Raw genomic sequence first — 13,439 nt, 5'->3', positions numbered from 1 at the left:
TTATATACATATATATATACATATACATACTCTTGTATTACGAAAAGTATGTATATATATATATAAATATATATATATATATATATATATATATATTCAAGTATATACATATATATGTCATTTTCTAACAGTCTCCCTCAAACTTATGGTGAAATCACCGAAAGTTTGTCAAGTAAAAAGTTGAATCTTGGTGAGCATAGTGCCTTGGTGAAGAAGTCAGCAAGTTGATATTCTGATGTCACATAGGGAAGATCAATAGTCTTCTTCAAATATTCTTCACGAACAAAATGGAAATCCATCTCTATATGCTTAGTTCTTTCATGAAATGTATGATTTCGAGCAATGTATATCGAACTCTTATTGTCACAGCACAATCTTGTAGGATTCTGAAGGTGAATCCCCATATCTGAAATCAGTTGTTTGAGCCACACGACTTCCATAGTAGTAGTTGCCATTGCTCTATATTCAGCTTCTGTAGATGATAATGACACCTTTTGTTGTTTCTTGTACCTCCATGAAATCAAAGATTCACCTAGAAATATACAAAAACCAGTTGTTGAGCGCCTGTTATTTGGATCTCCTCCCCAATCAGCATCAGAATATGCAATAAGATCTAAGGAGGAAGAAGAGGACAAAAAGACTCCCTTATTTATAGTGCCTCTGATGTATTTAATAATTCTCATGACTGCACTCATATGAGCTGATGTTGGAGCATGTTGAAATTGACTGGCTATATGTACAGCATGGGCTATGTCTGGTCTTGTAATACTTAAATACATAAGAGATCCCACTAGCTGTCTGAAGGGAGTTGGATTGTCCAAAGGAACTCCATCATCGGCTCGCATTTTCATTCCAACAATCTCTGGAGTATCAACAACTTTATCATCTGAAAGTCCTGACCTGTCAATAATATCTGAAGCAAACTTTGTTTGTGACAATATGTATCCTCGGTTAGAGTATGAAACTTCTATACCAAGAAAGTATGTTAGAAACCCAAGATCTGTCATTTCAAAAGAATTTTTCAAAAATTGTTTTACTTTCTTGATTCCCTCCTTGTCACTACCTGTAATTAACATATCATCAACATATAAAAGTAAAATTATAATACCAGCATAAGAGTTTTTGATAAACAAAGCTGTATCAGTATAGCATGGTTTAAAACCATACCTTGTAATAACATTGTTAAAAGTATCAAACCAAGCTTTAGGTGCTTGTTTGAGGCCATATAATGCCTTTTTTAATTTAAGCACTTTACCTGAAGGAATTATTAATCCAGGTGGAATATCCATATATACTTCCTCATTGAGATTCTCATTTAAAAATGCATTTTTAACATCCATTTGAAATATATTCCAATTTTTAATAGCTGAAATAGCTACAAGCATTCGAACAGTGGTCATCCTGGCAACAGGAGCAAAAGTTTCTTCGTAATCTACTCCGTATTCTTGAGGATATCCTTTGGCAACTAATCTGGCTTTATGCCTTTCCAAGGATCCATCACTTTTGGTTTTTACTTTAAAAACCCATCTACAACCTATTGTCTTTTTTCCTATAGGTAAATCCAGAATTTCTCAAGTATTAGCATATTTAAGAGCTTCTAATTCTATGTGCATAGCTTTTATCCATTCAGGTAAATTTTTTTGCTTCATTGTAACATGAGGGTTCAAAATATGAGTGGATAGCTATAAGACATGCTCTATGTTTAGGAGAGAATGAATCATAAGACACAAATTTATTTGGGATTCTTGAGGTTCGTTCTGATCTACGAATAGTGGTTTGTTCTGAAGGAATTTCTAATGCTTCATGATTACTTTGATTTACACCTTCATTGAATGCATTTCGATTTCTTCTAGTGTATACTATTGGTTCAACTATTGTTCTATTTTCAATAAGAGGTTCTACATAAATATTTTCATCATTAGACAATAGTTTGAACAAGAAAGAATAATCAGAGTTTATGTCTTCCGACATGTTTTCTTCAAATCCACTTTCATTTTCAACAAAATTAACATTCCTTGAAATGAGAAGTTTATCATTTTTGGTATCATAACATTTAAATCCTTTTTGTGTTTCTGAATAACCAATGAACGCACAGGAAATAGCTTTAGAAGATAGTTTATCTCCTTTATCATTCAAAACATAACATTTGCAACCAAAGATTCTCAGTCTTTGATAGTCAGGTTGATATTTGAATAATTTTTCAAAAGGAATTTCATTAGATAAAGTTTTGGAAGGCATTCTATTTATAAGATATACTGAGGTTAATGCAGCTTCAACCCAAAGATTTTTTGGAACATTTTTAGCAATAAGAAGAGTTCTTGTAGTTTCCATAATATGTCTGTGTTTCCTTTCTGAAACTCCATTTTGTTGTGGGGTTCTAGGACATGATCTTTGATGTAAAATTCCTTCATTTTCTAAAAATTGTTTAAACTCATTTGACAAGTATTCTCCTCCAGAGTCAGTTCTGAGAATTTTGAGTTTACTTTCAAATTGATTTTTAATCATGTTATGGAATGTTTTGAAGGTTGCAAATACATCTGATTTATACTTAAGAAAGTAAATCCAACAATATCTAGTGAAGTCATCAATAAACACAACATAGTAGGAGAATCCGCCTTTAGAGGCTACAGGAGCAGGACCCCATACATCCGAATGAACTAATTCAAAAGGCATTGAGGAGTAAAAAGTTCTTTGACCATAAGGCAAGACTGTCATTTTACCAAGTAAACATTCTTTGCATTCAAAATTATCTTTACAAAGATTCTTGGTAATAGGTACAAAATTTAATTTTCTTATATTTGGATGCCCAAGTCTATGATGCCAAGTCCGTATGTCTTTTGTTTGGGCAGTGTTGCAAAATGATTCCTTTGGAATACAAAGGAAATCCATATAATAGAGATCTCCTTGCCTAGAACCTTCCCCAATCAATTTCCCGGACTGACGATCCTGCACCCAACATTTACTTGATGAGAAAATGACATCACATCCATGATCCGAGATTTGAGAAACAGAAAGTAGATTAAGATGAAGTTTTGGTATAAGTCTTATTTTCGGAATATAAAAGTTATTATGTTTTGACAAATCATTTTTAAAAATTCCAACACCCTCTATTTTCAACGCAGTACCATCGGCAGTGGAAACAAATGATGCATTTGAATTAGGTTGACATTCGGATAATATAGATCTATGTGGGGTCATATGAAAAGAAGCTCCTGAATCAAGAAGCCAAGAGCACATACCAGGAGTAGAAGAGGTTGCAATGGCCGCTCCTGAGGTAGATCCTTTAAGCAGTGGTTGTAATGCCTCCGTCAGTTGAGATAATGATTTGGTGAGGTCTTTGAGATTCAAAGTATCTTCATCTTGTTTTGATGGTGCAGCCGCAACACGCTTTTCTTGAGGCCTATATTTGTATCTAGGACATTGAGGCCTAATATGACCGGGCTCATTACAATTATGGCAAATGATTTTTGATTCTCCTCGATTCTTATTAAAATGAGGAGGTTTATATGGCTTGATATAGTGTCCTGGTTTTGATGCGGCAAGTGCGCAATACTCTTCTTGACCATTGCTAGAAGTAGCAAGCACACTAACATTTTTACTCATGTTTAGCCTAGTCTCTTCTCCACTAAGTTTAGTGAGAATCTCATGAATAGGAGGAGGTGATGAAGATGATAGCAAGGAGGCCCTTGTTTGTTCAAACTCGGGTCTCAAACCATAGAGAAAAGCGAAAAGTCTCTCTTCTTCAACTTGAAGTCTCCGCATTTCTATACACTTTCCTTCCCATTTGGGTTCAAATTGAGCAAGTTGGGTCCAAATGGAAGATAACTCCATAAAATAATCTCTTATATTCTTATCTCCTTGTTTAATGTTTCTAACTTTTTCTTGAAGATAATACTTATGAGCCATATCTTTTTCGGTAAACATACCTTTAAGATATTCCCATGCTTCATTTGCCTTTTTGTAACACAAAAGGTTTGAGGCAATTTTTGTCTCAACTCCACTAAGCATCCATGAAAGAATTTTGGCATTTTTCATTTCCCATTCATCTAATTTTTTGTAGTATTCTTCCATGGCTTTGTTTTTTTCTTCAAGACTAGTCTCAACGTCATTTTCACCTAATGTAATTTTTGGAGTGGGTTCAAGAATAGTACCTCTTACAAATCCCCACAAACCTTGACCCTTGATGAATGTCTCCAAGTGTCCCGCCCAAATGTTATAGTTGCTTCCTTCAAGTTTGAATGGCGGAATGAAGTTGGAGTTGCTTGTATTGTGCGGAAAAAATTCACCCATGATGAATCCAAAGAAAAAAAGGAACCACCAATCATGAAAGAAAGAAGGCACGCTTTACGAGGCAGCTCACCAATGCACGGTTGATCATACACCAAGCTTTGATACCATGTAAAGAGTCTTTCACACAATCAAGTCTACAAACAACTTGACAAAACATACATTCACCCAATATGGTAAACCAAAATAGCATACAAAATGCTCCACAGCACAAACATAAGAATAGTGCATAAATGCACTTGAATCTGAATATGTAAGAGGTAAAACCCTCTACCTTTGTATATTAATTACAATGGGCAGCATGCCCTTATTTATAGAGAGGTTACATGAGAGGAGCTATTAAAATAGCTGTTGGGATAGCTGTTGGGCTACTCCCAACAGCTCTAATTAGAGCCGTTGGGAGTAGCCCAACAGCTCTATTCAAACAGTCAACATTTTGACCGTTTGACAGAACCTGACAAAAAGGCTGTTGGCTGTTTTGACAGTCCAACAGCTCTAGTCAATTATGACTGTTTGACAAAAAGACAAAAAATAAGAAAGAAATAAAATTACAAAAATAAATAAATAAAAAAGTATTACAAGAATATAAGTATATACTTTAAATATATAGTTATATACATATATATATATATACATATACATACTCTTGTATTACGAAAAGTATGTATATATATATATATAAATATATATATATATATATTCAAGTATATACATATATATGTCATTTTCTAACAAGAATAACATTTAAAAGACAGCCTGCTTCACAATAGCAACCATAATTATAATCACAATGATATTATAAATAATAATGATAATAATAACAACAACAATTTTTGAAGAAGGGCGCTCGCATTGTAAAATTCATACTATGTAACCCAGTTCCAAAGGTAATTATACTTTTTGGCCAATGAACAAATTATTGTTTACAATGATTTACTATACTTCAAAGAAGACAATTTCTCAACTCGTTATCTTCACTTGAGATTCCTCATCCATGAAGAAGACCACTCAACTCCCTCTTTATAAAGGCTGGCAATGCTAAAGCTGCTCTGTGCATCTGATGATTCAAAGACAACACTGTTAGTTGACATCTAAAATGTTACCTCTGAATTAATGATGAATTTGTTTCATGTATTCAAATTATTCTAAACCAGTTGACTAAATGTGCATGCAGATGGAAAAAAATAAAACACAATAATTTCATGCAGTTTCTTCTTTTTAACACTGGCAGGCAAGCTAAAGACTTGGATCAAGACCATATACTAATGTGGGTGAAGATGCAAACGTTATGCATGTTACATGACTTACAAAAGCTAACATTACAAAAGGATGTTTTTGGAGGTTGAATAAGATAGCTAGACTGGTTAGAGTTGCACTCCTAACTGAAAAATTTTGGTTTGAATTCAATCGGGAGCAACCCTTAGCTTCACTATCAAAAGAAAAAAAAAGAAAATGGAATTTTGACTAAATCTCAAGCAATTAGATGATATCAGTAGGGTTCCTAAATCCAGAATGCTGGTGAATCATAAACTGAGTAACTACCTCTGAATTGTAGAACTTCAAGTCCCTCTTTGAGTTCATGGCACCTTCTAACCTCTCAATTGGATTGACAGGATCCAAGAAATTGACAGGTTCGCCACCTTCGGTCGAGCAAACCAAGAATCCAATCACCCCACTGCAGGAGCAGAAAGTTCATGTAAGGCACTGAAATCAAAATTAAAACAGCATAGCAGAAAGCTTTAGATTGGAATGAAGTTATTAGATTCGAAAGAAACCACCCATCTCCAAAGTGTAGAGTTATTTCCTTAGAACAAGCAACAAGCAAGCTTCAAGCACACTCAATTGTGCTATTTCTGAAATATTTTGAACCATATCCACTTGGATCTCGTCAATTTAGGTTCCATTCTATGCTGACCACATCATATAAATTAAGTATTTAATGGTACAGAATGGATGGATAAAATGATGGGAATACAATGCAAAAATGCATGGATACAATACATTTTCTTGATAAAACGTAATAAACATGCACTAGTGATAGATGGCGAAGAACAACAACCAACATAGTCATGAAGAAAATGAATAGAAAAACATGGAAGCACATCCCATACTAGGAAGACTGCATTGCAACTAAATGCTTACTTCAGTACAAGTTGAAAGACATCTTGCATGGACGCGATACATTTTCTCGATAAAACATAATAAATATGCACTAGCCATAGATGGCAAAGAACATCCAAGATAGGCATGAAGAAAATGAACAGAAACACATGGAAGTGTGCCCCGTACTAGGAAGACTGCATTACAACTAAATGCTTACTTTAGCAATAGTTGAAAGGCACCTCACAGATTTAGAAACTACAGTAGGGACACAGTATGTTTGTAAAACATGTTTTCTTTCTGCTCCCAGAAGACTATCATTACTCATCCAAGGCAAAGCACACACACACACACACACACACACAGAGAGAGAGAGAGAGAGAGAGAGAGAGAGAGAGAGAGAGAGAGAGAGAGAGAGAGAGAGAGAGAGAGAGAGACCTGGGATATGTTGGAACACTTGTCCAGGCATAGCGAATTGAGCCCTTAAATACCTCACTACAATTAGTGATGATGTCACGGATAAGCTTTTTGCCTAACCACATGCTCTCCATCTGACTTATAAGAACACCCCCCGGCCTTAGTGCCCTAGCAGTTGAATCAAAGAATGGTGTTTCAACAAGTTCCACAGCCGGACCTGGATAAAAATGATCAATAGATGAGGCAAGAAAAAAAACACAATATTCAAGTATCTATGCGTTCATGCCAGCTCACCATGCCTGTCACAGAAACTCCTAATAAGAAATTTCAACCATTGAGAGGATGTTTTTGACTGGGCTGGCCCATTCCATCGACAGGCCACAGGCCAATCAAAGCAACCAGTCCATCTGGATGGGCTGAGCTGTGGCCTGATCCAGGCCAGTCCAAGGCTCAAAACCCTACACGGAGCCCTGGCAAGCCAGACCATGAGCTTCACATCCATTTATAAGGGGAACAGGGGTGTGTGTGTATATATATATATATATATATATATATATATATATATATATATATATATATATATATATATATATATAGTGATGAAAACATGCTAAATGAAATATGATAAATGGTTCTTTTACAATAGCTCAGAGGTTCAAGATCAAGGATAGTGTTTTTCCATGGTGATCCAAGTTTTTATGCTCTTTTCTACAATAGCTCATAGTTTCAGGATAAGGATAGACTGGATAGTGTTCCTTCATGGTTGATTTTAGTTCTTTTGTAGTTTTACCACCGTTACTCCAATACATCTACTCAGAGGACAATAAATTAAGATGATAAAGTAGATGGTGAGTACCAATTGGATCAGAAGAATCAACAATAATTGTATCATAGAGCCCTCTTGGTGCATCCCTTAAAAATTCCGTCGCTGCAGAGAAACAAAACAGATACTAATTGTTACTATGATCACAATTTCTAGTTCAATAAATTACTTTCAATAGGCAAGAAACCTAAAACAATAAAGGTCTTGTAAGAATCTGTGAGCACAGTCATGCTTAAAAAGAAGCAATCTTAGACATTCAGGATTTACAGAAACAAGACATATTGCCAAAACCTTCAAAATAGAAAGATTATTAGACATACCATCACCGATATTTAGATGGACACGCGGATCCTGAAATCCAATGTACAAATTTGGGAAAAATTGCTTGGACACCTATAAAAGAAGCATTTGTGTATTAGGATTGACCTTACAAAAAAACAAAAAGATGTTTCGAAGTTTTACTGTCACTAGTAGTATGTAGGACTTGACTTACATTAATGACCATTTCATCTATTTCACATATATCAATGCGCTCAACAGATTGGTGCCGAGAGATTTCCCTAAGCACTCCACCATCACCACCTCCTACAACCAGAACCTGCATTCATCATCAATTATTAAAGATATATAACTAGAAAATGTGAATATGAGTTATTCAATTTCTCAACAAAGAGGCAGAGTTTCTTCGCACAATTTGAATTAGCATCTGAATTATACATTAGCTAACAATTTCTATCCTTTTACATTTACATGGACAATCACTTATCGGGATGGTACTTTGGGTCATCACATTCATCAATGTGGTGCTACAGCCAAAGCATATGCTTTCTCCTCTTGGGATTTTGAAAGATGACCATTAACATGTTACGGTTGTTTCCTGTTGAAGTCACTCATAATGCAACAATCATCTGCAGGACTAATGCATCAAAACTGTTGATGAATTTTCATCATGGAATTCAACAGTTTACATCGAATACCGCAAATAGGACTAGATGAAAGACATTTTCCCAAACCTTCTGAAAAATAAGTAAAATCATACCAACCATTATAGTCACTGCTGCCTACTGCTAGTTCATGGATTTTGAATCTGTTCATTGCATCAGTAAATTATTATCAACCATAGTGACAAAAGTTTTTATCGGCAATTTCTCGTTTTTCAAAAACTCATGAGAAATTGAAAAAATTCCATAAATCTAGCATTTTTAGGCAAAATCTCGGCAATACAAAATTAATTAAAAAATATAAAAACAAATTTTTATAAGAAAATATTAATAAAAATTATTTAAAAATAAAAATATAGGCTTTTTTCGCGATAAATAGCCGTTTAAAACGTAAATATCACGTTTAAATCACAGTATTTATGTTTTTTCATAAATCTCGCGATATTTTGAAAATCTTGCGAGAAATTGCCGTTTTAAACTTTCAGTTTCAGGCAATTTCTCGCGATATTATCGCGAGATTTTCACAAATCTCGCGATATTTGTCACACTGTTATCAACTGTGACAAAAGCATTTAAAAGCTGCACTGGTGCAGGCAATTAGAGGGAGTCTGTGATCTAAATGAAAGCAGCTTGAGATATTCCATAAACTCTGGTGATGTGTCTGCATATATACTATTTTTAATGAAAGTTTTACAAAGATGACATGTTCCATGTCCTTTTTGGACGTGCACAAAGGATCACATGTATTAGGCCTGATACCACAAGTACAACAAATCTCAGCAGGAACTGCTTAGATAACTTAAGAAACCATCTCATTCTGATTACTATGAAACTGACACTAATTTTTAGTTCAATCTGGTAGACAATAATGCATTACAATGAGATGAGTGTGTTGCAAGTATTATCACTTAAATCCAAGCTGTAGCAACAGTCAAATTAAAAAATTAAGCTTCAAATTAGATTAGTTAATCTCCGCAAAGAAAGATTACCCTAGAATCCTGTCTCTAATATCTACTGCCAGAAGCACTGGAGGTATCAAACAATGAAATCACTTCCAAAAAACAAAGTTTGAACTTCGAATTAAGGCTAGAAAATGAAATCCATGTATTTACAAGGTACTATGATTATAAAGCATGTCATGGAGAAATTTTCAACAAAAAGAAAAAATTATTGCAAGTATCATGGTAATAAATCATGTTGAAAAAAAAAATCCTACAATATAACAAAATGAAATTCTAGACTAAATCCATGATGAGATAATTTAATCCATTACATTTTTTGGAGATTTAATTGAACATAGTGGAAGATGAGCTATCATCTCTTGGTAGGCACATTCATCCTTCTCTGACAACTGAACAATGCCATCAAGCACAAGCACTTTTCCATATGATGTTGACTGCACGAACAAAAGACAGGATTTGAATATGAACTTGGAAAACATAAAGAATGATCTAATATATACTTTGATATAAAAAAATAAGACTAACCTCAAAGACCAAAATTTCTTGATATTTTGATTTCCCCTGATATAAGATTTTCTCTACTTTCAGTGATTGTACCTCTCCTGAAAACACAAACTTACATAAAAATCTCAAAAAGTGAACAGAGCAAGACAACAACAACATTATTATATATGAACAAGAATGGAGCAGATATGGACCAATAAGGAAAAAGGTTGCTGAAAGTACTAACTTTCATGTGGTTAGATCATGATAATAACAATCTCAATATAATCTTTTGATCAATTCTAACATGTGGGATCTTGATAATATGTTTTCTATATAGAATGCTACAAGCCTACAATCAAATCAGCATGATAGAATGCTACAATAAATACCTTGAATGATGATTATACACATACACAAACATTGTGCAACAAAAAACCTAATTGGAGCATGTTAATTATTGATATGACAACCAGCACACATCATGATAATGCAATATGAATTATATATGGGGCACTGGCAGCATGTTTTATATGAATGCCAATTTCATTTTATGGCTGGAATTTGATGGATGCATGGCGGTATTATTGAAAAATAATGTGTCCATACTAGAAAAAGCTGACACCTTCAAGACAAAGCACAATTTTATAGGTTCAAGATTTAAAAAATCCTATGCTGGTTCTAAGTATAACAATTTTAGTTTGCATGCGTCAGTGCAACTCAAACATTTAGTTAACCAAATGAGCTTTCTTTTAAATTCATCGGAGATATCAAAATCTTCTCCAGGATGTCTTAATACTATATTGGTATCCAATAATTGCTTGATGAATAACTTGAACATCCAGACTAAACAAAGATAATACACTGGCATCTACCCTTACCAGCCCACATGGGATTGTGATAGAACTGAACATTACGATCTCCTGCAGCAATAACAATCAAAATTAAAAGCATCTTGTCAGAACAAAAGCAACTTATTCAGCCTTGATAAAACAAAGCTTGCATAATTCAACTAGGCATCAAACGAACGAAACTAAGAACAAAATAAAGCACACATGGCTTTAGCAGATCTTTGATTCTCCAGGAGAGCACAATTAACAACAAAGAGCAGATATATTTAACCTGGAAACATAATAGCAGAGAGAAAATGCTATTAAATTACCTGAACAAGATAAGGGTACTACAGAAAACCACCCAGGAACGACTTCAGAAACACATTTTTCGGAGTCCTCTATTTCATGAGAGGAAGACATCATATTCGTTAAACCATTCTCCCCATTTTGTATTCCCTTTGAAGCGTCATGACACTCCAACAGCTCAGGTGCACTCTGCCCGTTCATTGTTACCACTTCTCTTTGCAGCTAGATAAACTTCATCCACACAAATACAGCATAAAATTAACTTCTAAAAGTCAACAGAAGAAAGGCAAAGTCAAATAAAGCAATTAAGTTTGCTGAAGATATTAATCACTAGCATAAACCACTTAAAATCCCATTGCTGTGATGATGATGATAATAATAATAGAAACAGATTTGATTTTTTCCTCACCCTTTATTGAGAAAACTTCATCAAATTAAATAGAGTAAATAAATACAAATTTTAATATTAAGTTCTAGAAAATAAAAAATAAACTAAAAATCTTCTGATAAATTGTCATAAAAACAAAACTATCGACATTTTTGCGATGTATTCATTTCAATGATAAAAAAAAAGCTCCTGTGAAAGAACAACAGAATGTGAAAAGAATATCGTTATAGATAGCAACAGAATTCACAGGAGAATCCTGTGAAAGAGCAACAGAATCATTAAATTCATTAAAAGGGAAAAGAATCCATAAACGAGATGGGATAATTCAGATAATTAAGAAAAAACCGAGACGAATTCTTTGAAAAACAAGCATTTACGGAGTTCGCTGTTTCAAGGTAATTCTCATCCAAAGCACCACGAAAATGAAGATAAACGGGAAATTGCGTACGAACTCGTCAATATTTTCATGAAAATCGACTACTACACACACCGAAGCATCAAAGAATCTGGTTGAACAAACAACATGTACCACATAATCAGAAAGAAAAAGAAAGAATTCGCTAAGAAAAAATCGGTGAAGTTCAAACACAGGACAAAAGCTGAATTGGGCTTTCGGTTTGAGAAGGGGAACGGAGGTTCAAACTTGTTACTGATTCAAAGAAAGAAAGAAAGAAAAAGAAAGATTGACCATCAGGGTACAATCTCAAAGGGGGGAAATAAGCTACCAAGAGAGACAAAAGAAGGAAGGGAGAATCAACAAAAGCTTACATTAAGCAAGAGGAGGCCCAAGGAGCTCTCCCGCTATTCCTTTTATCTCTTACCTCTCTCTCTCTCTTCTTTCTTTCTTTTTTTTTGATTTGTTGGTTGTGCTCGTTGAGTGCTGTCTGACTGACTTACGGACGCCACCGCTTGTGTCTCAGCCCCTTGGCCGCGTCCTATTGGGAAGTAATGCAGTGGGGCCCGCGGCGGCTGGTGGTGGGTGTGAATGGGAAGATGAGGTCAGCGCCTCCCTTCTGGCCCCACCGTAGAAAGAGGACACAAACAGATAGTAGAAATGAGGAAGAAATTACGTTGTTTTTTATTTATAATGTAAAGACCGGTACAGTCCCGAGGGGTTTGGCGTAGTGGGATGGGGCTAGACCTTTTGACGAGCAGTTTAGGTTCAATTCTTACGGGTGTCACCATCCTGTTTTAGCTTGACATGGACAGAGACCATAAGTACGGTAGGCTGAGCCAATGTGAGAGCTAGGTCTCTGCACCTGGAGCGACCTGATGGTATCATTGGGTTTTGAACCTGCAATATCCCAACACAAGGTGACGTGCACTAGCTGCTTCTGCCAGACAAGCCTAGCACTCGTTGGTACTAGTAAGAAGCGCTTTTACTGCACCGGTAAGTGACGAGGAAATTGCGGATTTACTTCATCAGATTGTTGGCACTGTTGCTGTTGCATTTCTTGTAAGAATTTGCTTGTGGTTCTTTCTCAGACCTTTATCTTGTGAGGTGATAACTGCTGCTTCATTATTTATTTACCAAAGTGGGAAGCGGGTGCGAGAAGCTACGGGGAAGCATCTTATGCCTGTTTGTTTCACCTCACGGGTTTTAGAGAAGCGGGTGGAAGAAGCTATGCGTGAAGCGTAAAGCCTAAAGCCTAAAGCCTAAAGCCTAAAGCAAGAAACGAGCATCTTATGCCTGTTTGTTTCACCTCACGGGTGGTAGAGAAACCTCCAGAAACAGCCAGGTGGCCACACGTCTTCTCATAAGAAAATGTTTTCTCGTGGGTGGGGGGTGTATTCTCATAAAAAAAGAGTTTTCTTTTCATTTTTCATGAGAATGGACACATTTAGAAAATTCCTGTCAGCTTGACAATCCTATGGGAAGGCTTTTACAAGGGAGGTAAC

The 13,439-nt window shown here is 35.3% G+C and overlaps 1 protein-coding gene across 3 annotated transcripts; it reads right to left on the bottom strand.

The window, feature by feature from the left end:
- Positions 1-5,063: 5,063 nt before the first annotated feature.
- LOC149814579 (spermidine synthase-like) lies at positions 5,064-12,406 on the bottom strand. 3 transcript variants are annotated; one of them, XR_016427811.1, is made up of 11 exons: positions 12,309-12,405; positions 11,176-11,383; positions 10,895-10,936; positions 10,056-10,132; positions 9,842-9,964; positions 8,121-8,225; positions 7,948-8,020; positions 7,661-7,732; positions 6,826-7,021; positions 5,830-5,991; positions 5,064-5,344 (listed from the first exon to the last, which is right to left on the bottom strand). XR_016427811.1 is itself a non-coding variant. In XM_089988261.1 (11 exons), the coding sequence occupies exons 2-11, from the start codon at positions 11,351-11,353 to the stop codon at positions 5,276-5,278; spliced, it is 1,068 nt and encodes a 355-aa protein (XP_089844387.1). In that variant the 5' UTR covers positions 11,354-11,383; positions 12,309-12,406; the 3' UTR covers positions 5,064-5,275. The 3 variants fall into 3 exon arrangements, 2 of the variants coding, with proteins under 2 accessions (XP_089844387.1, XP_089844388.1); XM_089988261.1 differs by having other exon boundaries at positions 5,830-5,962; positions 12,309-12,406; XM_089988262.1 differs by having other exon boundaries at positions 5,830-5,962; positions 12,266-12,321.
- Positions 12,407-13,439: the final 1,033 nt, after the last annotated feature.

The sequence above is a fragment of the Nuphar pumila genome, chromosome 15, assembly GCF_984573655.1.
Source record: "Nuphar pumila chromosome 15, dmNupPumi1.hap1.1, whole genome shotgun sequence".
Taxonomy (NCBI): Eukaryota; Viridiplantae; Streptophyta; class Magnoliopsida; order Nymphaeales; family Nymphaeaceae; genus Nuphar; species Nuphar pumila.
Note: the sequence above shows the minus strand (reverse complement) of the source record. Positions and strands in the feature narration are given on the sequence as shown.